Source organism: Botryllus schlosseri, chromosome 7, assembly GCF_051294905.1.
Source record: "Botryllus schlosseri isolate E-star chromosome 7, Bs_hap1, whole genome shotgun sequence".
Classification (NCBI taxonomy): domain Eukaryota; kingdom Metazoa; phylum Chordata; class Ascidiacea; order Stolidobranchia; family Styelidae; genus Botryllus; species Botryllus schlosseri.
In genome coordinates, this window is record NC_137242.1 from 172122 (window position 1) to 197858 (window position 25737).

The 25737-nt window shown below is 40.3% G+C and overlaps 1 protein-coding gene and 2 long non-coding RNA genes across 5 annotated transcripts; 2 read left to right on the plus strand and 1 right to left on the minus strand.

The window, feature by feature from the left end:
- Positions 1-310: 310 nt before the first annotated feature.
- Positions 311-24161, minus strand: LOC145442491 (NEDD4-like E3 ubiquitin-protein ligase WWP1). 3 transcript variants are annotated; one of them, XM_080320414.1, is made up of 23 exons: positions 23689-24161; positions 20685-20835; positions 20148-20272; positions 19433-19564; positions 18571-18651; positions 16888-16960; positions 13940-14004; positions 13556-13614; positions 13316-13332; positions 13175-13285; positions 12225-12372; positions 11676-11763; positions 11516-11600; positions 10838-10975; positions 10269-10350; positions 7304-7464; positions 6321-6480; positions 5515-5648; positions 4430-4570; positions 3052-3172; positions 2143-2344; positions 1910-1982; positions 311-1203 (listed from the first exon to the last, which is right to left on the minus strand). In XM_080320414.1, exons 1-23 carry the CDS (start codon positions 23744-23746, stop codon positions 1104-1106), a joined length of 2505 nt encoding a protein of 834 aa, XP_080176540.1. In that variant the 5' UTR covers positions 23747-24161; the 3' UTR covers positions 311-1103. The 3 variants fall into 3 exon arrangements, with proteins under 3 accessions (XP_080176540.1, XP_080176539.1, XP_080176541.1); XM_080320413.1 differs by having other exon boundaries at positions 13175-13332; positions 23689-24154; XM_080320415.1 differs by lacking the exon at positions 18571-18651 and having other exon boundaries at positions 13175-13332; positions 23689-24160.
- On the plus strand, positions 8917-9226 carry LOC145442505 (uncharacterized). The gene is made up of 3 exons (XR_013916086.1): positions 8917-8975; positions 9021-9063; positions 9098-9226. It is a non-coding gene; the product is annotated as an uncharacterized LOC145442505 (long non-coding RNA).
- Positions 14574-16484, plus strand: LOC145442504 (uncharacterized). Its single transcript, XR_013916085.1, has 2 exons — positions 14574-14713; positions 14747-16484. It is a non-coding gene; the product is annotated as an uncharacterized LOC145442504 (long non-coding RNA).
- Positions 24162-25737: the final 1576 nt, after the last annotated feature.

Consider the following 25737-nt stretch of genomic DNA (forward strand, 5'->3'; position numbering starts at 1 on the left):
TTCATAGTTTCATCGAAGCCCCGTTCCATCCTTTAGAATCAATTTTAATTAAAATCTTGAAGCCCAGCGTATGTGGTCAGGTCATTCATCTTCGTAGCATTTGAGAGTTGAAATTTGTTGAACTCTTCCTGTATCTCTTCACCACAAGACCAGTGTACCACCGACCTATACCTTGTTTTTACAACGTCTCCGGTCATCAGTCTACCGGCATCTAGAGACGACTTTGTCCGAAACTGCAAGAATAGTATATTACTACAGACCTGTAACACTGCAAAGAACTCAGAAATAACTTTGTGCCAGAACAAGAACGGGAGATTGACTTCGGTTGTATTTTATATTTCGAGATAGATAGAATACTAAAATCCCCGCTGCAGATATATACAGAGCTGGTGGCCAAACACGGATGGCTCCATTCCAGAGAGGTTGCATAATAGGCGTTCCGACGCGGAGCAACGCACGACTCCATTCCCGAGGACAACACATTCGATAAACGCATCACAAAACAATTAGAGAAGTGCAGTGAAGTTCACAGGGAATTAGGACTAGGGTTGGGCAATACTGAGTCACCGAGTCATTCGATTCTGTATCGAGCAGAGCATCACGTCACAGCAGTATCAATGATGTGGGAAGTTCAATGTTTACCTTTTATGCGACCATAAAAAAACAATGCCAGTTCTACATCACATTACAAATAATTTTAGTATTTTTTCGACCATGCCTATTTCATTGCACTTCGTGACAATCGTGCGTTCATCAGTTGATCACGACTTCACAGATATGTGATTTCCAGTAACGTGTGAAGTTTTGTGCTACATGCTTCCTATGATGATCAAGGTTTCAAGACTTGCACAGTAAAAAACGGTATCGAAACTATCATTTCGGTTAATCAAATAACTGTTAGTGGCAGGGAAGCGTATCATCTTAGCACTCAAATCGACTTGAATCATTAGAATTAATACTCAATTCAGCTCAGGAGTACTCGAATCAGTGTGCCCAACCCTAGTTAGGACCTCGCTTTCAGACGACCGCGCGATCAGAATTGGGTCTGTGACGTAAGCAGAGGGCGAAAAACCGCAGTCGAAATGCATGAACGAAATACATGTTCATTCCTGTCCGAAGCCTTCCGTTTCTTCGATGGCCAGCGTCAGTTTTTCTCTGAGCTGTTCGTAGCTTTTGTACGGCGGCAGATCAATCCGGTTGAAGCTGAAAGAATATTGGAATTTTAAACTCGAACTGAAACCAGACTTTTACAAACTGCTAATCTATTATGGTGACGGTAGATACTGTTTTTTTGACTAGTTTCAGTTCTTGCTCTAGTTGAGGATATTGAAAAATGAATAATTCTAGTCCTAGTTGCGGATTTTAAAGAGTAGGCATAATTCTAGTTGCTAGTTATAAAAAGTGAGTAGTTCTAGTTGTGGATTTTGAATAAAGTAGTAGTAGTTCTAGTTGCGCAATTTGAAAAACAAGTAATTCTAGTTCTAGGCTAGTTGCACATTTTGAAAATTGAGTAGTTCTAGTTCTAATTGCAGTTTGAAAAGTGAATAGTTCTAATCTAGTTCTAGTTGCACATTTTCAAGAGTACGCATAGTTCCAATTGCTAGTTTTAAAAAGTGAGTAGTTGTAGTTGCGAATTTTGAAAAGTGGGCAGTAGTAGATCTAGTTACGCATTTTGAAAAATTGGTAATTCTAATTCTACGCTAGTGCATTTTGAAAATTGAGTAGTTCTAGTCCAGTTCTAAGTGAGCATTTTGAAAAGTGAGTTATTCCAGTTCTAGTTGCGGATTTTGAAAATTGAGCAGTTCTAGTTCTAGTCTAGTAAGATTTGAAAAGCGAATAGTTCTAGTGGTACATTTGAGAAGCAAGTAGTTTGTAAAGTTTGTTGAAAACACATATCAGCAATATTTACCAAGTATGACTTCTCGGAAGCCACGTGTCTTTGCCGACCTTTTCGATGCAAAATCTTTGCGGCCCGTTGCTTCCTGCGACAATGTCAAGATTTCAATGTAAAATTTCAAACCATCATCATTTTTCACAAGACTTGTGAACAAATTTCAACCACTACCGGATATGTACTTGTATTCAGTCAGCAGACAAAATGAGTTGAGATTTGGATTGGAGAATATCAACTCAACAACTCACCCAGGAGTTCGGCGAAACCTCCGACCGGGACGCGACAAGTCCCGGTGACAAATTGCAAGAGCCTGGCCCGCTTCTCGTTGTCGATCTCTCGCAAATACTGCCAGAACCACAACACCTGTTTGCTTGATTTGGTGTAATTACGGTAGATCGTGTTCCTATACCAATCGTCGACGTCAAATTCTTGCATTCCGCACAACATCAGCTGTGAGATGAATTAATTATACCGATCATCAGACTTGTAGAAATTATGTGTCTAGCTATTTGACGATGAACAAACTACTGCTTTTTTTAGTATCTCAGAAATTGAGTAGTTCTAGTTTTGATTTTTGAAAGGTCATTAGTAGAGCAAGTTTTTGCAACTTTTTGTTACAGCTTCCGGCAGCTCCCTAATACTCGGAAGTTATGTAGTCTGGTGTTTTAAGCTGTTTGGAGGATTCTTATATTGCAACTGTTTGCAACTTTCCTGCATTTTTTTCTTGCAACTATTTGTAACTTTTTCGATTTTTCATGAAACTTTTTACTGATATTATCTGGCACTATATGTAAATAGATTGCTTGATTATTTCACTGTCGTTTAAATTTGAGGTCCTTTCTGATTTGACGTGCATTCAGGCTATAGATCGCCGAAAATTATAATTTCGTTGGGTCAGATTTTTCATCGATTCTAGTATCTCGTGTACGGGTACACCCCAATCATTTCCAGGAACTTGACCATAAAAGCAAATTTTTACTGCAACTTTTGTGAAAAATAAATGCAACTTTCCAAGGATTTGACTGTAACAAAAACTTGCCCTGGTCATTAGCTCTATCTCTAGTTCAAGTTGCGCATTTTGAAAATCAACTACTGTGTACAAGTCTACATCACAATGATCATTGAAAAATTTTCAAGCACTCAGTAAAAAATCTCACTTCCAGTTCTCTCTCGTCGAAATATTGCAACCATTGAAGGGGAACCACCTCGTTGAAACCGTTCAAAAACGCTTTGGTCTGCTCTTCGACGCCACGAGAAAAGCGCCATTCGATCATCAGCCTGGAACACGGTTGAACAACGAAATATTTTCAACTTTGCCAATATATATTATAATTACTGGATTCACAGTCTTGTCGAAAATAGAATGACTGAATCTTGCAATAAACTTGGAAGTCCATCAAAGTTCCAATTAGTAAGAAAAAAGTAAAAAATCAAGTTCAGTTTCTATCAAATCAGAGTCGATCCTCGTCAGCACGAGATGGAAAATGTCTGTACAGCACCGTCTAGCACAGGGGTTCTCAACCCGCGGCATCTTTCATTATAAACGCAATTATTGCTGACACGGTATTGTAACAAGTTAGTTTACATACTTAGGTCTTTCATCGCACAGTCTCTGTTTCGTTTGATTACTCATTCATGAATGCAGTGGTTCTCAAACCGGGGGGCGCGCCCCTTGGGAGCGTGAAAGCATTTGACGGGGGCGCAGCTCTGCGGTCAACTGAAAAAAAATTCCGCATTGTGCGCAATTTATCTTCAATTCATAGTGTTTCTCTTTGTATATAGTCCGAATTTCATGTTTGAGAATTCTCTCATCAACAGTCACAACCTTCCATGGCAGCAAACTAGCCGTTTGCAGCATTCTGGTTGCATATTGTTATATGACGATAAGGGGGCACGAAATTATTCTCTATCAAAAAGGGGGTGTGTCTGAAAAAGCTTGAGAACCACTGCTCCAATACCTAAGCGTTGGAGGCTTATCTAGGCTCCTCCTCGCCACCTCATCCGCGCAAGCGGTGTCTTACAAGAAGCTTAGAAGTGGGCTGTGCTAAAAGTTGTTACGGAATAAGTACGAAGAATATCGGCCTGGTGTAAATGACTATAGTAGTCGACAAACACTATGAATACCACAACAACAGCAACACTGCTTTAATGTGTTCTCGTTTATTGATGTATGTTGCGTAGACTGCTTTAACCCAACCTCGGACAAATCCACCAACATTACATAACTAATTATCTGGTGGAATTTTATCAGAGTGGACATATATGCAGAGGAAATGCTGGGTGGGAAAACGTGGGGCCAGCGAAAAATATGTGCTAAATGACCGTATGCGAGGGGTAAATAGGCTACTGTAGCCTAAATTTAATTGTAGCCCACAAATACATGGTAATATTGTTCTGCGGCCCGCAGCGTCTTTTGCTGTTAAAATGCGGCCCGTTACATAAGCGAAGTTGAGAACCCCTGGTCTAGCACGAATTCTAGTTCTCCTGTAGCATATACAAGGAAACCAGAAGTCAGATTAGAATGAAAACGCAAACCTGATGTATTCCTCTTTATTTTCCTGCGTGACCATGATGTCTTTGCCCCCTTCTTTGAGTTCCTGCGACTCGATCTTGCCCAGAATTTCCTGATCCATCGTGAAAAACAACTCCAGTCCACATTCCTCCAGGTCGTTGTCGCTGAACACAGAGTACTCAAGTCAGTTATGCCGATTGTTTTAAGGTCTTAGAATGCTGCTACTTCTTCGTGATTTTTTTTTTAATTAGGATTTTGCAAAAGTAGTTTTGGGATACAATTGCTTCATTCTTATGGGCAAAATTGTCGTGCCAAGTGTCTAAAAATTTCACGGTATCTATTATCGAAGATTCTGCATAGTTGTAGTGTCATAAGTAGGGCGATTATTTTCTGACATGTCAAAAAAAAATCAAAAATTGTAGCGCTAGGTTAAAAATTGTTCAAAGTCAGAATTTTCTTCAACATTTGACACCTTTTAGCCTAATTTATACTGTTGTCGATGGTGGATCTTCAACTTGCTGTGAATCACAAACTGTCATAGACCGTTCAGTCGCTTGACTGGCTATCAGAAAATGTAGCAAAGTAACTCTAATTGTCCTGCAATATATTTCACATTTTCGTACAATATTACACTACTTAACTACACGAGTTCTTTATTAGTCAAAATTAGAAATTTTTACTTCAAACTTTTTCGGTTCAAGGTAAAAAATACTCGCCATATTGATAAGTCACATTTTGAAACCACTTACTGTAGCACTTTTCGGGTTCTCATTTCCTACTTCAAATTGTAATTGAGTAGAAATGTATGCCACTGTGTCTACTTGAGTAGTACTTTGCCCACCTCTGGCTAAACACACTTGTCATGACGACCGCATAGTTACTGGTGCAGCTCATTGAGTTAATCTTAAAATGACATTGTCACATCACCCTTTGCCAAATTGGTTTGATTTCAATCTGTTTCTGTGCTTCTTATGGTGCCACTGCACAAAGTACACAAAAAAAGAACTAGAAATGATACTGCAATGAATGTGGTCTTGAAAACGAACTGAGCACAACCAAAGGCCAAAATTTGTGACGGTACTAAAACAAGATTTCAATCACGACTCACCGAGTCCAAACAAGAGAATTATAGAATTCCTCGTCCACAGACTCGATGTCTTTGATGGTCAGCTTCCTGCTCAGCATTCTCTTGTAGAACGGGAGAGAGAAGCCCGTGTCAATGAACTTTCCGTGATAGAGCGCCTGTGAGAAAAACAATACAAGGCTACCGCTACAAGAAAGGATTTTCTCAAAGTTTACGGATCTGTACGATGATAATTTCAATACAGCAGGCATAATAATTTGAGTTCTCGAACCGAAATCGAGGATTAACTGTATTGATTTGAGTGGAGTATTTGAGTGGAGCTTTTTGAGTGCTGAAATGATACGCTCCTTGCCACTAAGAGTAAACTTATCAATGAACTGCTTGGAAGCTATTTCCCACTGTGGGAGCATTGAAACTTCGATTGGTCGTTCCCCATCATACCAAACATGTTGTGCAAAGCTACGCAAGTTACCGGAAATGACATATCTGTCAAGTCGTGATCGGCCCGGACAGCATTGTCACAAAGTGCAATGAAATAGGTATGAAACACTCAATTATCATCAATTTGATGAAAAACTGGCATTATAGTCTTTGCGTTTGCATAAAAGGTACATATTTCAAGTTTCCGCATCATTCATACTGCAATGACTTCATAAAGAGTGATACTGAAAAGCTAGAAGCCTAATTACATGATTCAAAATGAAATCACTCAGGTACGGTACTCAGAATTAGGCCTAGCCCTGCTAAAAAAAAACAGTTTAAAATCACACCCAAGATTCGAAAGTAACAGCCACTGCAAAACACCAGTCGAGTCCATCTCTACCACTCACCATGGCTATAAACCGTCCCACGAATCGAAAATAGTTGAGGTGGTCCGGGTTTATTTTGGAGGCGGGGTTGATCTGCAGCGTGTAGTTTGTGGTGCCCGCGTATTGAAACAGGCAGTACATCGGGTTCAGGACTTCGTGAGACACAAGAAAAAACCATTCCCTGCACAAAAACCCGTTTTCAAAGAGTTACGTCTTGGAAAGCGATATGCTGGGGGTTCTCAAACTGGGGTACGCCAGAGAAATTTCGGCAGTGCTTGAACAACTTCATTTATCACTTTTATCACTTTTTTTTACCTAAAATACGGAAGATTTTGACCTTGACAATCTTAATCTCGGCAATATTTTGCCCTTGTGTGTTTTTGAACATCATTTTAGAATTGTACTACTCATCTTCATATCTGGTAGGCAATGTCTGTCCTGAAGAAGTAGTTTGACCTGAAAAAACTTTTTGACTTAAACACTGAGAAATTTTTACATGAAAAAACTTGATTTTAACGAAATCTGGACCTTCCGATAGTTACATCACGCATTATGGTAGAAATAATTTTAAATTTGTTGCAGTACAAAGATACTTACCTACATTCCCAGGTACAAAGTGCAGGATGCAACAATTTTTCGACTTGGTAAACAATTTTGACAAAATTTTGACATGGCAAAAAATCGCCCTATTTATCGCGCATCTGATGGTATCGATTGTAACGACTTACGCAAAAAGCGTGAGTAAAGTTTAAGCACACCGAATGTAGTGTAGGCCTAATATATATTGTAGTGAATTTCAGTTTCTGCAGTGCTGTGAATTTCAGTTTCTGCTGCAGTGAATAGAGTTACCACATACCACTGTAGATTAGTCCTACCAAAAGCACTGACATCTGCTTATGATGAAGGCTAAATTGATTAGTGCCATTGCCATCTTCTGTTTTGTTCATGTACATTGTACAATGACAAACAGGGTATATATCTAACTATCTGATAGACCTACTCACCGTGCCACGCCGCCGTAATCGAGCCCCTCCTCCCCTTTGAACATGACGTAGAGACGCCTGCGCAAGTCATAGGCTTGAAGCGACATGATTTGTTGGAACGACGTCTCAAAGATGTTGTCACGGGTCACGTTGACTTTGACGTGGCTGGGCAGCTGGTTGGACTGTGAGGCAGAAATCGGGTTCAAATTTACGTCAAAATATGACTTGGACAAACTAACAATCAGGGGCGTATCCAGAGCGCGAAAAAGGGGGGGTTTTGCGTTACGAAATTGGCTATTGTGACGTCATCATTACGATCACTCGTCTCCACGCCGTGGCGAATAATTAATACATTATAGTTTAATAATAAACAGAGATTTGCGGTGAGTGGGAGATGTACGAATACGATACGGACATTGCCTGAAAATCGCGTTTCTTTTATGGTCTGATTGAAAGAAATTCGTAAATGCTCACATTTAGTCATGAGCCGGCAAATGCCGCCCGTCTTCAAGCGCCTAGTTCCGGTCAGAGATGCGCGATTTTGTTGGGTTTTGACGATATTATGCGCACGGTCGGTAGTATCGCAGCGGACGAACAAGCGCGGAATAGGGCGGTAGCATAAACGAGGGCGATCGCCACAGAGAGGTGTGGTGTGAACAGTGTACGTCGCACACGAATGTGTGCTTTTCGATGGCTTTACTAGCCATACGGCTGAGCGTGTAGTACGCGCGAAGATAATTAGACCTTAATTGCAAGCACGCAAGTCAGTCAACTAATACAGAGTACACACTGGGATAATAACTTGATCGACAGAGAAACTTGTCAGCCGATATAATTAGGCTTTACCACTAGGCCTACTCAATTCTCCCGTTCAGCGACAACATAGGCCTGTATTTGGACGACAGCAAGCCACCTAACAATCGGGAACGTGGATTGCTAGGCTTGTATTTTGAAATGTGAATGTCAATCCTAGGCCATTTCTCGCCAATAATCGCGAATACAATGTGGATTTGAGAATAGCATTGTCGTTCTGGTGCCGTCGTGTCTGCGTCTCGCTGATCGATCAACACGCCGCCGCGTGCAATTCTTAATTAGGATTTCAAGGCGAGCAGGTGGAGCGAATTCGCGAGCGATGTTGATTGCCGACAACTTCGTCTTTGCAATTACGTATCGCGTCGGCCAATTAGATTAGATTTTCCTAAAATGAGTCTCTCGTTTCAGCAAGGCGAGAGAAATCGAGGGAAGAAAGTTGAGAACGTCGGCAATTGCCACAGCTGAAATGTAGCTGAACAAGTGCAGAATTCGTATGGAATTAGCGAATTATAATGACCTATTTTATCCTTTCGACTAATTCGGCGCATAATTCCAATATTTTGTAGGGGTCTTAGTCCCCTTAAATAACATTAAGACGCCATATTCGCCTTCTCATACGTAAAAACGAATATGTTAAACTAATAAATTAGCAAATATTAGAGGCTATATTTGACATCAATTTTTAGGATTTTGAAAAGGGGGGGGTTCCGACCCCCTAAAACCCCCCCCTGGATACGCCACTGCTAACAATATAGTTCATTGATGTTAAAATACCTTCTAGTTCTTCAGTAGGTCTAGTACAAGTTGCGAGGTTTAAAATGTGAGTGGTTCTAGTTGCGAATTTTGAAAATCTAGTAGTTCTTGTTTTGGAATGTGGGTAGTTCTAGTTGTGAAAATTGAGTAGTACTAGTTGAGTTTTAAAAAGTGAGTAGTTCTAGTTCTAGTTGAGAGTTGTGAAAAGTGAGTGAGTGAGTGTGAGGGAGTGAGTGAGTGAGTGAGTAGTTCTAGTTGCTAATTTTGATTATTTAGTGGTTGCAGTCATGAAATGCGAGTAGTTCGAGGTACTGATTTCGAAAATTTGGTAGTTCTAGTCAGAGGTGGTCAGTAACGAAGTACTTCTACTTTTTCGAATTTTCGAATTCCTCTACTTCAGGTACTTACTCAAGTAGATCTGATTTTCACTACTTCTACTTCGTAATATTTTATGATCTACCTACTTACTTTTCGCTATTTTCAGTTTGTCAACTAGAAGTAGTTCAATGTTCCAATCAGGAAGATAGCCTAAGAAATTTCGGGCCTGTTTTCTTGGTGTATCAACATTTAATTTTCATAAAAGTTGAGTAAAGCGAAGAATTTCCGTCACGCTTCGCGCGCACTGGATACGGAGTGACCAGTATGATTTCACGAAAGTACAAGTGGACATAATTTAGGTCGCGGGTTGGCGTGGTTCCGTTTACACCACAATCTCGCCCTTCACCCATATGAAATAATTCATCACAGTGTATATATATGGCTCATCATAACGTTTGAAACTGATGTTTCGCAATCTAGCATTTACTTGTCATATCGTAATCTATCATGTCGATGGCGTGTCGTAATCTGGAAAAGTGGACTCTTACTTTTTGTTTTAGTTTTAGAGCTGTTTTTAGAGTGTTTACACCGTATCCTTTACAACTTCTCCGTATTGCTCTTCGACTAAACTACGGGCCTTATAATATGGGGGATGGCGCCGTACCATGCTATTTTCTAAAACGTGCTGTTCGAGAAAACAGAGGATTAATATCGCATTGCCATATCAATACTATCATGATGTGGATGAATGCTTATGCTATCGAAAATTGGATACCTGTTGGTATGCATCAATATGAATCAAGCTCGTTACCTTTCGCATAGCTCAATTTGCACCTTTTTACAGTCCATGTGAACAAATTAGAATCGTTTTCACAACTACTTACTTACTTGAGTACTTTTAAAGTCAGTCAATTCGACTTCTACTTCAAGTAGTTTTAGGTTGCATATGGAAGAAGTACTTCTACTCCTACTTGAGTAGATTTTTTCATCGCTACTTCTACTTCTACTTGAGTAGCTTTCCTGACTACTTTGACCACCTCTGGTTCTAGTTGTGCCATTTGAAAATCCAGTGGTTTGCACAAGTCTGGTCGGTATTCCTGACCTGGCAGAGGAACCGGAACTGCCCCAGCTTCCACTTGAAGCTCCTCTCGTAAGCGGCCGGGACTCCGTACGATCCAATGGCTCTGAAAAGAAACGTCTCAATTAGACGCAACCTTCACAAATAAGTAAGCTGGATTTTCGGCCCGTATTCAAATCATTTTGACATGTCTTAAAAGTTGCTACTTTCTACTTGTAATTGAGTAGAAACGGACGGGATGCTTTTACTTACTAGAGTACGATACCCATACATGTCACGAATAGAAACCACCTTTGTTGAGCGCAGGCAGGCTCGTAGACCGAGGGGGGTTTTGGGGGTCGAAACCGAAACCCCTCACTTTTGAAACTCAAAGTGAAAATTTTTCTACGGTAGCTTCACTGCTACAGGTTGGAATGAGCCAAATTTGGTGTGCAGCATTTTTTAAGGTCAACCTACCAATTCTATCAAATAGCCAGTAACATTTGAAGAAAATATTTTGAACAACCCTACTGCGCAGTGAAGAGTTTCTCGCATATATCCAGAGGGCTGGTTATCTATGAATTGGACAAATTCGCACGACATCACCCACTCACCCTCCTCCTTTTGAACTTTGGCGTGGGTCCGTGAACGTAGTTGCCTTCTTGTTATGGTCCACGAAATATCGGACTCCTTCCGTGGTGTATCGAACCTCCCACCCAGCGGGCAAAGGGTCTTCCACCGAAGCGATCCGTCTGGGATGCGAAGCGAGCAAATCAATTTGTGGTCTCAAATAACGATGGGGTTTAGACAGGGCAGAGTTCGACCACGAGAAAACAGTCAGCTTTTCCAAATCAGATGACAATTGGATTTATAGCTGCACACTTTTTTCCAAACGGCTCAGAATCGCAGTTATAGCTACATCATTTTTTCCAAGGTGGATCAGAAATAGAATGATAGCTACACAGTATTTTTCCAAATTAGATTTGGTGAATTCACAAAAACTGGAAAATTGTATTAAATTCAGAGTCAGAAAGAAATACAACCTAAATCAATTCCAGAGTTCCTTCACAAAAGCATGGGAGTGGAAAATCTCTGAACACCCAAGCTTCGTTCGTTTCAATACAGCTCTCCTGCAGCATTTCCAGGAAAACTATCATTAGTTTAGAATGAAAATGATAGCATAGACACGTTTCTCAAATCAGATTAACTACGTTTCACTCTAATTAGGTCGCTTGAATTATGTAGTTGTCCAAGTCTGGCCGAGGGTTGCAATGCACGTCGAATTGTCTTACCCCTGCGTCCTGGGGTCCTCCCATTGCGTGGTCCGCGTGTTATGATTGACGAAATACACCCGATTATTTTCATCTTTTCTTCTTTCTATAAAACATTAAATATACGGTATATAAAAAAAAATTCGTGCCACGCTCGACAGCCCCGCAGGCGCAGACTCACCCCATCCCTTAGGCATGGGACCGTTATCATCGTCCTGGACGGCTTGCTGCTGCTGTTGTTGCCCAACCAGGTACCTTTGATTGTAAGCCTGAAGACAAAAGTGAACATGTAGTCCAGACACATTCCCAGCGTCAGAAGGTTGCCAGAACGCCGGGCATGTAATCTGACAATCTCAAATGCTGATCGTACTCCCAAAATTGGTTCTAATATTTGAATTAACCCATACCAAAAGTGATACTCTCTATTTGACTCGCAACAAATTACTCAATTCACAATAGAATCACTCCAATACTCGAACTTGTCTAGCCCTGTCAATTACAGTATTCTAATAATCGTAATCGTTTACATTCGAAAAAATTTCAAAGTAATCCTAATTGATTTTTTCGCATAGTGTGAACATTTTTGCACTAAAGAACTGACACTGAACATTTGTAATCCTCGAAATTAAGCTTAGCCAGGAAGTCGACCTCCCTCCCCAATTCTAACCATAACCCATATTCTCAATTGCGTCTTGTATGTCCCCGAACCCAGTGTGGTAGTGGTAGTGACCTGCTGCTGATTCTGGAGGTTGTTTCGTTGATTCATGAACTGAGCGTAGTCGTGGACGCGCTGTACGGTTGGTCTCTGCCACGTGGTGGTGCGCGTGTTGTGGTCCACGTAGTATATGCGATGGCGTTCGTCAACGCGACGTTCCCACCTGAGAACAAAGTTGGACCATTGGAATATTTCAGCTTTTCCAAATTGGATTACAATTAGAATAATCGCTGCAAAGTTTGATCCAAGGCTAGATTAGATTAGAATTAAAGCTACAGCTGTTTTCCAAAATTAGATTAGAAATAAAATTATAGCTTGAACGATTAAATTGGAAAACACTTGGAAATTGAATCGATTCCGAATTGGAAAGAAATAATCCAGTCTGGTTCAAAACTCGGCCCGTTTCACACGATACAGTTCTCATGAAGCAATTTCAGGAAAACCACAAAATAGGAGAATTAGAGTAAAGAAACTTGTCACAAACTAGATTAGAATTAGATTGCCGGCATGCAGGGTTGTAACCAAGTCATTATGTTGGCTGCTCAGTATCCAGTTCAAGTCTTGTTGAACCCACTTTTTATAACTCTGTTTGGTGATATCGAATGGTTGGCATTTATAATATACTAATATTCCTCACTTTTAGCAGTTTCTGCTCGCATTTTCCAGTACCGGTACCAATAGACGAAATCCCAATAGTGTGGTTACTTTACTATTCTTCAAAATTACAATGAAACGCCGTCTGAGTCTCGAGTCATGCGCAATGACTCGAGTTCAAGTCGAGTCAATACACAAATTGACTCGAGTCGAGTCATTTCCGTATTTTGAGAAAATGACTCGAGTCAATACAACCCTGCCGGCATGTCGCTGTAATTGGTCTAATTTGAAAACTAGAATTATCTAGCTGTCAAAATCTGTTGATAATGCCCCAGTCCTGAATCTGGGCGGGTCAAGGTATTCCAACTCACCCAGGCGGTAGGGGTTCCGGTCTCTCCCAGGTAGTGGTCCGCGTGTGATGGTCCACGTAGTAGACGCGACCCATCGGGTCCGTTCTGTATTCGTATCCCTGGGGCAGTGGCGGCGGCCCGGATACGACTTGCGGATTTGGTGTCGAAGTTTCAGTGCTCTGAATCAATTTTAATGGCTAGTTGATAAAATTGATTAAAAATATTCAATTCTGGATCAGTTCCAACCTCTAGAAGCAAGGCTATTTTTAGAAAATTATAATTATTACCAAATTTTTTTTTTTTTACATTTTACCAACTTTGCTTCTACAGGTTGGAATTGAGCCAAATTTAGTGTGCATCATTTCATACCCAGCCTAATAACACTAATAGCTAATAACTCACAGCCGTGCTCGATCCAGCAGCTGACATTACAACGTTCCTTGACGGCGTCGTGCCTCCTGCTGTAAAATTGAGAGTTTAAATTGATTATTACAATTAAATCTACTCAGAAAAAGTTGAAGTTACAAACCAACTCAGAACAATTGAGATAATCTCACCCATAAAATCTTTGCAAACTTATCCGAAAACTAATTTCCACTTCAAAAAATTTCGAGCATAAAAAGTGAGTGGCTTTTGCCTAAGAAACTGTCAAGTACAAGTAGTCTAAAAATAAAACGGCAATAGTACTCTAAAGAAGTAGAAGCATTCTAAATTTCAACTGTTCAAAAACGTCCGGCGTTACCGGACTGGGACTAAAAATTGGAAAATCCAAAATCAACAACGTACCTGGGTTATTTGGTGGGTTCGGCCGTGTGGGAGCCGGTCTATTCTTTCGTCTGACCCCGTTATTGCTAAGATAGAGAGAAAGATATCAAATACTTGACAAGTGCTACTAAACTTAGATATCGATTTTAGGACTAGATTCTTTGCAGTAGAATTTATATTCTTAATATTGATAGTATTCATATAGTAATGTAGGCCTATAGTAAATAGTATTCATATTTATAGGATAGTATATATTTAATATTGATACACAGTACTGGATTTACAAAATGCACAACTAGAAGCGTCAAACGACAAGTGTTTTCTAGTTGTTCGGGAACTCATTTTTATTAAGATGCACATTGCATAACTATAACTACTAAAACTACTCAAAAAACAGTAGTTAGTCGACCATCAACTAACTAATATTGGTAGTTTGTACAAGTCTGTGTTTACATGGGTGTTACATAATGTTCTTTCCAATTCTCTACTAGTTGCTGACCAATGTTCCCAATAAGCTGTGCACTAGGGTTGTTCAAAATTTGAAAAATGCTTGGAAAACTGCGATACGATTAAACTAGATGCATGCATCTTACTACCTTCGACCTTTCCAAAACTTACTGACAGTGAGTGAAACTGAACAATTCCCCGCCAGTAGTAAACATCTCAGTAGTATGTTATGACTAGTCGACGTCTCACCCGTAAACGAACTCATATTACACTTTCTATTCAGGATTGAATGAAGGCAAAAAGCACTATTTACAAAATACATTTAAAAAAGTGCGTTGCAGGATCAGTGTTGTATTGTCAGGCACGAGTTGCAGACTACAGGCTTTTGGTTAAAGTTGACTTCCTGCTGTCTCAAATTGTCTCCTATGCTGTTCCACAGCTTGAAGCAGACTGTCTCTTTGTTGTTCATTGTCAGTCAAGATTGCAGCATAGTCTGAGTTTAGCTTTACACCTCGTTCAGTGGCATCATTAACAACTTTGACAGAACTGATGTAGGAGCTCATTCTGGTGTAGGAATCTGATAAGTGCCAAACATCAACCGGTTAAGCTAGCCACGCCCCAGAGCATTCAAAAACCTCAGATATGTACCACAACTATGTGGCCCGATAAAATCAGACTGTACAGTTGCATTTAAAGAGGGCGGGCCCCTTCTGAAACTTGAAGTTAGCTCTACCTGCAGGAACGTCTTAGCCATATTTTCTCGGGTTTCATTGCTTTCACTCAGCGAAAACACGGCATATACAGCGGTTTCCTCCACGATATAACAGTCATGCTTCAAAAGCTTTTGTGAAGCAGCTTTGGAAACTTGTCCATCATGTTCCTTGTAACTCAACATGTCCTGGATGAAACTCAAGTCATTTCCGGCAGCATCACCACCGATGCTGGAATCAACCCAGGCAGGGATATTAAAGAGAATTTAAAATAAATTGAAGCGATGCAGTAGTTCCACTTGTTCAGATTTGTAATGTAACTGATAAGCCCACATGAATATCTTCTGAGCATACAGAATTGTGCCCATCTTGCATGGTGTGTTGCACCAAGTTTGTGATGATGTATATCTTCACCTGCATCGAGAAGAGCAAGAGTCACACAGTGTCTCTAGTCATCCCGTGTGAAGATCTTTTCTGGTCAGTAGTATCTTGAAGTTGTTGAATATATATTTACTACGCGTGGATAATTCGTTTCGCAATGACGAGCAAAGCCAATACTTGTGACATAATAATGGGCAGTAGCATCTGAAAATCCGACGTTTCTGCATAGTATAGTTTGTGCCATCAACAACCCGAGATAACATCGCACTCTTCATTGCTCAAGAATGTTCACTGTTCCAGTCCTTGCACAAATAAATGTAATCGTTTTATCACAAAGAAATCGATTTAGAAATGTGAAATAGTCGCTTACGATTACTTTGGATTTTTTTCGAATGTAATCAATTGCCATTACGATTACTTGAAGATGCTGTAATCGTCGTAATCGATTACCCCATGTCTGGTTGACAGTGGACAATGCCCTTTCCGATGCCGAATGTAACTCATTACTTCTCGTATAGTAGGTAATCTCGAGCCACAGATGTAATCGCAAGTATATCCGACCAAGTACTGCTCAGATTTAGATCTTGTTCTTTGCTGCGGCATGTGTACAGTGTACAGTCATTCGCCGTTTTACCTCTGCCATGCAATATTGATTGCAATATTATTGCTCCAAATCATAAACTACTGCAATCGACTCTAAAGCATTCAAAGAACACGTGTTGCAGTACTACTAATAGACTCATCAACCCACAACGCGCTTGTACAGAACCACAGCCGCTACTAACAGACTCGACCTCAGCAAAACAGACTTTCAATTTAGTAAAGCGAAGCACCGGAATCCGAGTCAGCTGTTGCAGTAATCATTGAAGCTTAGCCGATTACCCAATCAAGAGCCGTGCTTTCGTGATTGCCCGTTTTTCCGTTACTCTGCTGTCGGTGGCCCGACCACTCTTCAACAACGACTTTCAAACGCATTTAGACAAATCTTACCGACTTTCATGCGAGCTTCTTTCAGGCCCCTTATTGTTTTTTAACAATAATCTACAGAATATGCCATCAATACGCAGCATTCCAAACATTTTGAACAACCCTACTGTGCATGCGCGCAGTGCTGACATGGTCTCTACCCACAAAATCCGAAGTGATGACCTTTTTTTTAGTCGTTACGCACTGTTGTAAAGGAACGCGCAGTGAGTTGGTGAGTGCGTGCAGACTCGTCAAAAATTAGAGGGAACATTGTTGCTGACGATTACCACTGACGGGAGTCAGCCGAAAATATTCGGGTTCATTTCAATATCAATATACTATTCAATGGTTGTTATTGCGCCGTTAAATCTTGATGAAGGACAAGCGGAAAAGTCTCCAGGCTAATAAATTCCACTGCAGTGAATGTAGTCCTGAATGCAAGATTTTCAAGTGCGCCAATCTTACTTTGGGGCAGTTCGTGGAGCTGGTTGCGGGTTCGCAGGAATCGCAACACTTGGAGGGCTGGCTGTCGGCATCACTGGAAAAAGAGGGACCGTCTCACAGATGGAGCAAAATAGAACTCACAGCCCAATGGAAACCGTCGGCAGTAAGTCAGCGTTGCTACCCAAGTAGATGTAGATTTCATCCCATAAAATTTTACGTAATTACAAGTAGGCTAGGAGTAGCTATTTACAAAAACAAAATAAGTCGAAACTATTTCAAGTAGAAAATAAAATGTTGGAAAAGCACTTGATCACGTACTTTCAAAAAATAGATTTGGACGATCGGTCGCATATTTTTCGCAATGAATTGGAAGGTGGCTACTTTAAAAATTGCAAGATAATTATCGAGACTACAAATCGATCATATAAAAAATATAATCACGTCAGTTAGTGTAATACAGGCTATTCCACTTGATTATGACGGTTTTACTCGTAAAATAGATACAGCATATCCCACAATTAATTCCTAATTTCCTAAATACAAATTGTAAATTAAGTAGTTTTTCCTAAAATAACTGTTAAGTTTAAAAACACAAGCACTCGAGCCAGTAGAGCAAGTTAGGGAAACTTTTTTTGAGTACTTCATTTAGTAAAAGTGGCGCAAGCTAGTACAGAAATTATGCTATACTTTTCAAAATCTAGAGTGCAAAAGTAGGTAGATTTGCGTAAAATACTGTTCAGCTACAAGTGGGGATAATCTAAAACCACAACCTGCATGAACACTGTGAATAAGTGCGGACATTTGCCATTCCCGTGCTTATGACAATCTACTCTGATTTCATACGAAGCAAATCTCTGTTAGCGTAAGACCTTGATAGCTTCCACATCCTGATGTTCACTCGTGTGAATAGAACTTTATTAGTTAAACGAGCTTTCGAAGCTCTGCTCCTTCAACGGGTGATTTTTTTTGTATCTCTTTTTAATACGGAATTTATTATCATTTCCAAGATTTTGCGAATTCAGTCATTCTAATTTTAAACTGATTTCTGGTTTTCCAGAAAATACTACCGCAGAACTGTATCATGCGAAACCAGGCAAGCTAACCATACAGAGATTCGCCATTCTTGTGCTGATGAGGATAAACTCTGGTTTAATATGAAGTGAACCCGATTTTTGTTGGATTTCCTTCTAATGCCAAATTTATTTCATTTCTAAAATTTTGCAAATTCAGTCGTTCTGATTTTAAACTGATTTCTGGTTTTCCAGAAAATGCTACAGGAGAATTACATCATGCGAAACCAGCCAAGCTCGGCATACACTCTCACGCTGATGAGAATAAACTGATATTCGATTTGAAGTGAACTTGATTTTCGTTGGATTTTTTTTAAATCCGGAATTGAATTCAATCTCCAAGTTCAAGCGAATTCGGTCATTCTACTTTCAATCAATTAGAAAACAAAACTGCAGCTGTCATTCTAGTTCTAATCAAATTCAGAAAAGCTGAAAATGTACTGGCGGTTCAACTCTGGAACCGGTAAGTCCTTTCAGCCATCACGTAGATTTGGAATTTGACGAAGCTTGTTGAATGTCTCGCAGATCAACTGCGGCTTCACAAACAAGAGTTTTGCTGCGAGTGTCACATGAATAAATGACATCACAGAGATCACGTCAATATGATGTCAGAGTCATGGCAACGAAGACTCACCTGCAGGCCGAGGAGGCAAGGGAGGAGCCGCGTCTATTCTGGGGCTTCGAGGAGGTACGGGGGGTGGGGTCGGTACATGAACTGAACGGAAACAAAATTTGTCGGAAAGCAGGCAAAATGTCAAAAACAAGATGATTGGTCGCTCCTTCAATATATGCTCCACAAAAAATGATCGCAATGACACCAACAAATAACGTTCCCCAGGAATGGGGCAAACTATTATTTCACATTAAGGTGGGGTGTGATGGAGGTCACCGATTATGGGTAGACTTGAATACTCGAATCTGTATTGTAACGATTCGAGCCGAGTAGCGGGAGATGATTTTTTCGAGAATTCTACTTTCGATTCTATTTTCCATCGTGTGGGCATTGAAATCTCAATTGCTCGTATCACAGCATACGAAACATGGACCGGTAGCGAAAATCTACGCACGTTACTGGAAATGACAAATCTGTCAAGTCGTGGTCAACCCACAGCATTCTCACAAAGTTCAATGATCTTTAATGCGATGTAGAATCGAATCAAATTCTTTGTGGTCGCATAAAAGGTACATATTTCCACTTTCCACGTCATTTATATTACTATGACGTCATAACTCAAAGCCTAATACTCAATTCATAGTCGAACCACTCAGGTTAGCTACTCAATTTCTCAAGCCCAGTTATGAAGACAGCCCAAATACCCAAACCTAACCTGAAGCATACTATATTTTGATATGTTCACAGGGAACCTTATTAATGAGCATCACGGGAAGCACCAGTTTGTTATGGAGCGTAGATCGAAGAAGCGCCATCTTTGATCTTCATTCAATGAAATGAATATTTTCAAAATTTTTCCTGAAATAAAACTTCGAACTCAAACCTGGGTTTCCGTTAGCAACACCCTGCAACTGAGCCATGGGTACAGTCATCCCTTCGAGAATGATGAAAATCTCTCCCACATTTTCAGAAGCGTTTTTCGCTCTCACAAGGAGTTTCACCTCGAGATTAGACACTAAAGATAAGAATGAACGATTTCATCTAAATGACATCATTGTTGCGACTAGAACCAGACAGATATCGAATTTTTGAGCCTATAATGATAAAACGGATTACTAGCACCTTCAAACGATGGCTACTTTCCGCACTTCTGCCTGCAATCTATAAGAAATAGATGAATATTCCTGGTGCAGAAGTCCCACTACCATGTTGTGACGCCACCAAAAGTGACGATATTTTGTCCCTCAATGGCTGACACCGATATTTTTTTTAAGTGGGGTATCGACTCAATAATATTGACGAGCTGATAATCGGTCGGGTCCTACATATCAGACTGGGACAACGAGATGATTATATTTGTCTCATTAGACTAATTAAAGAGAAATGCTGGTAATTTAATTTGTGAAATCATTCTTTGCTCCAATTCTAATTTTCAAGTGTTTTTATGCCGTCATTTCAATTCTAATTTCGTTTCTGGTTGACCTGTGAACTTGATTCAATGACCAAGCTTTCGCGAATTCTGTAATTCTCATCTAATTTGGAAAAGCTGAAAATATTTGAGTCATCAAGGTGAGCTAGATATGAGATGATCAACATACGTTTTCCGCCATTCTCTTTGAGTGTCTCAAAGACGGATAGTTTTGCCGATCCGAGTTCGTTGTCTTGTTTCAGCGAATTGTAGCAGAACACTTTGAATTCAATCATGGACGTCGGTTTCGCTAAGCTTCATAAATAAAAATCGGTTGATTAAACACAAGCAGTGCTAGGCAGTCTTGAAAGACATGACGAAAAATGTGAAACGGACTTATACTAACTACCGGGTTTTCAAAATGCGCAACCAGAACTAACTAAAAATCCGTCGTTAAAAGTGGCCAACTAGAAAATCCATAACTAGTGCTGGCACTACTCGAAGTCGCAACTAGAACTAGAACTAACGGCCTTTAAAAATCCAACTAAAACACAACTAGATTCAACGAACGAACGAATTGATTTTTAAATGCGCAACTTGAACTAGAACTACTCACTTTTCAAAATTTTCAATTAAAACTAAACCAGTAGTTAGTTGACCGTCAATTAACTAGATCGGTAGTTTGTGCAAGTCGGATAGTAAATTGAAAGCTCTTAAGAAGACTCACATGGTGAACGGTTCTTCCCATTGTGGCGTATTTGTTCTCGTAATAACCTGAGATTTCTTCGGAGGATCATCGTCCAGTGTCAGTGTGACGTAAGAATCAACGACCTTTGTCGTTCCAAACCATCCTTTTGGATGCAAGTTGCCACTTTTTACTGAAACATCAACAAGAAGTTGTACTGTACAATAGAGACTTGGACAACTAGATCATTTTATTCAAACAAGGGCAATTCCCTGCACAGACAACCGATTTCCCCACCACTACCTCTTCAAATCTCCTGAAATTTGCTACACGCACAGATGAGCTAATTCCAAACAGAATGTACTTTATTTTAAGAAAATTGGACTTTTGAGTCAAAAGTTAAATCACTTTGAAAATTGACGATTTTCTGCTCATTTCGGGTCTGCACTTTTAGGTTTTATCAATGCAATATTCAAGAAGGTTTAGCTAGATGTTAGACGACAGTTGGGATACGGCACTTGGATTTATCTGAAGCTTGTCTGATCGTCTATATTTCCAAGTGAAATTTAATACCCTGTAGGTTAGGGTCAAAGGTTAAATTGAGAGGGAATTTGGTCAATGGTCTAAAATCAGTCAGGCGTTACACGATTTAGACTGCGGATTGTTCAAAAACATATTAAAATATTTGGAAAATTGGGTCTTAAATGAAAGTTTGCATCAAGGGGACTTCGTTCATAGCTGTTTGAGTTTTAAACTGTAAAGTGATGAAATTGCAGTTTCAAGAGCACACTTCATTTGCACATGGAAATTCAGTAGTAGTAGGGTGTGTTCGGACATCGAGTCTGGGGTGTGTGTGGACATCATGTCTGGGGTGTGTTCCGACATCATGTCTTGGGTGTGTTCGGACTGTGTTGCCATTTGAACATCGTGTATGGGGTGAGTTGGGACTGTTTTGTCCCTCGGACATCGTGTCTGTGGTGTTTTCGGACAGTTTTGCAACTCGGACATCGGGCCAAGGGTGTGTTCGGAATGTGTTGCCATTCGGACATCATGTCAGGGGTGTTGTTAGGACTGTGTTGTCACTCTGACATAGTATCTGGGATATGTTTGTGTTGCGCCAGACATAACTCAGACCTGATATCTGCACACTATTTTCATCTGGACATGCTCCGGAGCTGATACCTGCGCACTAAATACCCCCGGGCCTGGTCCGAACCGGATATATGCGCGCTTAATGGAAACAGACATGCGTGAGACGTGATACCCGCGTCCCAAACGACGCGTTTTTGCTGATATCTGCGATAGCTGGGTATATCCACAGTAGTGGTAGCTGAGTATATCCACATTCACAGTAGTGATAACTGAGTACATCCACAGCTATCACTACTGTGGATATACTCAGCTATCACAGATATCACAACTGTGGATGTGGATATACTCAGCTATCACTGCCATAGATATACTCGGCTATCGCAGATATCAGCAAAAACCGCAAATATAGAGGTCATAAATACGTCAAATGTCGTTTAGGACGCGGGTATCACGTCTGACGTATGTCGGTGTCCATTAAGTGCGCAGATATCCATTTCCGACAATGCCTGGGGGTATTTAGTGCGCAGGCATCAGCTCCAGAGCATGTCCAGATAAAAATAGTGTGCAGATATCAGGTCTGAGTGATGTCTGGCGCAACACAAACATATCCCAGATACTATGTCAGAGTGACAAAACAGTCCTAACACACCACTAACATGATGTCCGAACACACCCTAGACACGATGTCCGAATGGCAACACATTCCGAACACACCCTCGGCCCGATGTCCAAGTTGCAAAACTGTCCGAACGCACCCAAGACATGATTTCCGAAAACACCCCAGACACGATGTCCGAAGGGCAAAACAGTCCGAACTCACCCCAGACACGATGTTCGACTGGCAACACAGTCCGAACACACCCAAGACATGATGTCGGAACACACCCCAGACATGATATCCACACACACCCCAGACTCGATGTCCGAACACACCCTACTACTACTGAATTTCCATGTGCAAATGAAGTGTGCTCTTGAAACTGCAATTTCATCACTTTACAGTTTAAAAACCAAAACAAACAGCTATGAACGAAGTCCCCTTGAAGCAAACTTTCATTTAAGACCCAATTTTCCAAAATAATTTAATATGTTTTTGAACAATCCGCAGTCTAAATCGCGTAACGCCTGACTGATTTTAGACCATTGACCAAATTCCCCCTCAATTTAACCTTTGACCCTAACCTACAGGGTATTAAATTTCACTTGGAAATATAGACGATCAGACAAGCTTCAGATAAATCCAAGTGCCGTATCTCAACTGTCGTCTAACATCTAGCTACACCTTCTTGAATATTGCATTGATAAAACCTAAAAGTGCAGACCCGAAATGAGCAGAAAATTGTCAATTTTCAAAGTGACGAAACTTTTGACCCAAAAGTCCAATTTTCATAAAATAAAGTTCATCCTGTTTGGAATTAGCTCATCTGTGCGTGTACCAAATTTCAGGAGATTTGAAGAGGTAGTGGTGGGAACATCGGTTGTCTGTGCAGGGAATTGCCCACAATTAGACTGATTACATGGAAATGCCATGCCATGATATGAAGTGAATTTGATTTTTGTTGTATTTCTTTGTAATCCGGAATTGAATTTTCGCGGTTTTACCTAATCAGTAATTCTAATCTAATGAAGAAAAACGGTTGTAGCTATAATTCTAATTCTAATCTAATTATGAAAAGGTGAAAATTTTCTTGTCGTTCACAACTACGGTTCGGCAACACTCCGCAGCTTTTACGTTTTTTTAACAAGGTCCAAGTCGCAAATTTTGTGATGTTCAACAATTATTGTGCTGCATTACAAACATGGAAATCAAGATTCCTCGCTAGTTGCTGACCATTAAGCCTGGCGAGTGTCGGCCAAAATAGTAGGGGTTATTTCAATATCTATATATTAGTCAATTTGAAGTGCTGTACCTCCAGGAAGCTATATAAATCAAGATACGATACGGAATTCATACCTATGACTTGTAGTTGAGATAGCTGAGGCAAATTGGGCATAACCGGACCGTTCGACATTATCAACTTCTGCCCACGGCGGTCACTTCCAATACAATCGCATGAGTTTCCCCGTGCTCTAGCTATTTACATCACCTAGGAAAGAGATTAAATCGTATACTAATATACTGTAAAAATCAATTGGAAAACCAATGCAATAACTAGATCCTCAATGTGCCTAAAAGAAGCACACGTATTGTAGTCAGTAAATCATTCAACCATTTCGCAAAACGTAGTGGCGCTTATCGGAGTAAACCAACTGCCTTTAGGTGTAGCAACCTATTGTATGGGACGTGAAAGACGAATCGCTGATCAGTTGTGCGCTTTCTCGTTTGTGAATGTCTCAAGCCTTGTCTGCCTTATACACTCGCATTCCCAAATTCTCATGTCACTTGTTAGTATCTATTCTTATTCGGTACTCACACGACGCATTGCGCGTTGAATTACATTCTTAAATATTGATGCACATTAGATTCTCAGTGGCACAAATACACATTTTATATTCGTTTGGTTCAACGGGATTGTACTGCAGTCCAATAATTTGATCGCCATCAGACGGACCGCACCATTCCAAGATTAAAGTTGACTATAGCCTGATATTGTCGAGTGCGATACTTGTGTTAAAATGTCACATCCGAGTTTCAACTCTGTACACACCAATGGCAAGTAGTCAAGTGTTTTATTGTGTGGCGGGCAGGGTCGTAACCAAGTCACAAGTCGATCTCACTTTTATAGTTTTGACTCGAGTCAAGTCAAGTGATTTCCAATTCACTAACGAGTCAAGTCCGAGTCCAAGTCAGAGAGCAGAGGGTTTAGTCCGAGTCATGGTATTATGACTCGAGTCACACTCATTACGTTGACTGCTCAGTTTCATGTTCAAGTCTTGTTAAAACCACTTTTTATAACTCTGTTTGGTGATATCGAATGGTTCGCATTTAAAATACACTCATTTTCCTCACTTTTACCAGTTTCAGGTCGTATTTTCTAGTACCATTACTGCGAACCCACTCAAAATGACGATTCGGCACCTATGTCCAGATCACCTTATGACAACACACATGTCATGATTCAACCTTCTCACACAGCATTACCTCATTGCGTGACAAGTCAAGAATCCTGTCAACGTGATTTGTAATGCACGCACACAGGGTTGAACTGAATGCTCTTGTTGGAACAAGTTGACAGGCTCGTGTTTGACCAAGACACACATTTGAGCTACCAAAAGCCACTTACAACCACGAGTCAATATATATGCTGTTTGGATCATCTCCAGAACAGTACTCACGAGAAGGGACGGGCATGATGATACGAGCATGATGATACGTAAAACTTACTCCACAGTTGGTAAAATTCAAGTCTATACATCGAGAATTTTAGTGGAATAAATGGCAAAAACACGGTAAAATATTTACAAATTTCCATCTCACGTGTTGCTACATTGATGGTGAATACCAAGCTGGTGATTCTTTGCTTTTTTTCAATGCTGAGTAGCTTTTATCCATTTTTCAAATTTAGAGATTCATTTTCCGAAATGATACCGCAGTCTGCGTAGTCAATCAAGCTTTTGAATTTTTTTTCAATTTTTTTGGACATATCTTGGTCATATTTACAATTTTCACAATGTTTAAAAGTTAATCATGGCCAAGATATGACTGGAAGAAAATTAAAACTTAACGCAAATTAATTTATATATGTTGGAATGTACAGTTAGGAGGATGTATCATTGCACTATACACTCATGTACGACTTCACTCTTCAAGTACCGGCATCGTTTATTGCAGATCAATCAACCTAAAGGCCGCATTCATTGAGAAAAACAGAAGGCCAACCACAATTTTAAGGTCTGTGGTCAATTACAATTCAACTGACTATCTAAACACGATAATATCAGATACAGTAGTGCTAGAATTTCTTGCTCAACCCCAAAATACATAAGTCGCGCCGGCGACATTGCATTTATATATCAGAGCGGCTTCTAGATGCGTAAAACTGTCATCGATACATCAGCTTCC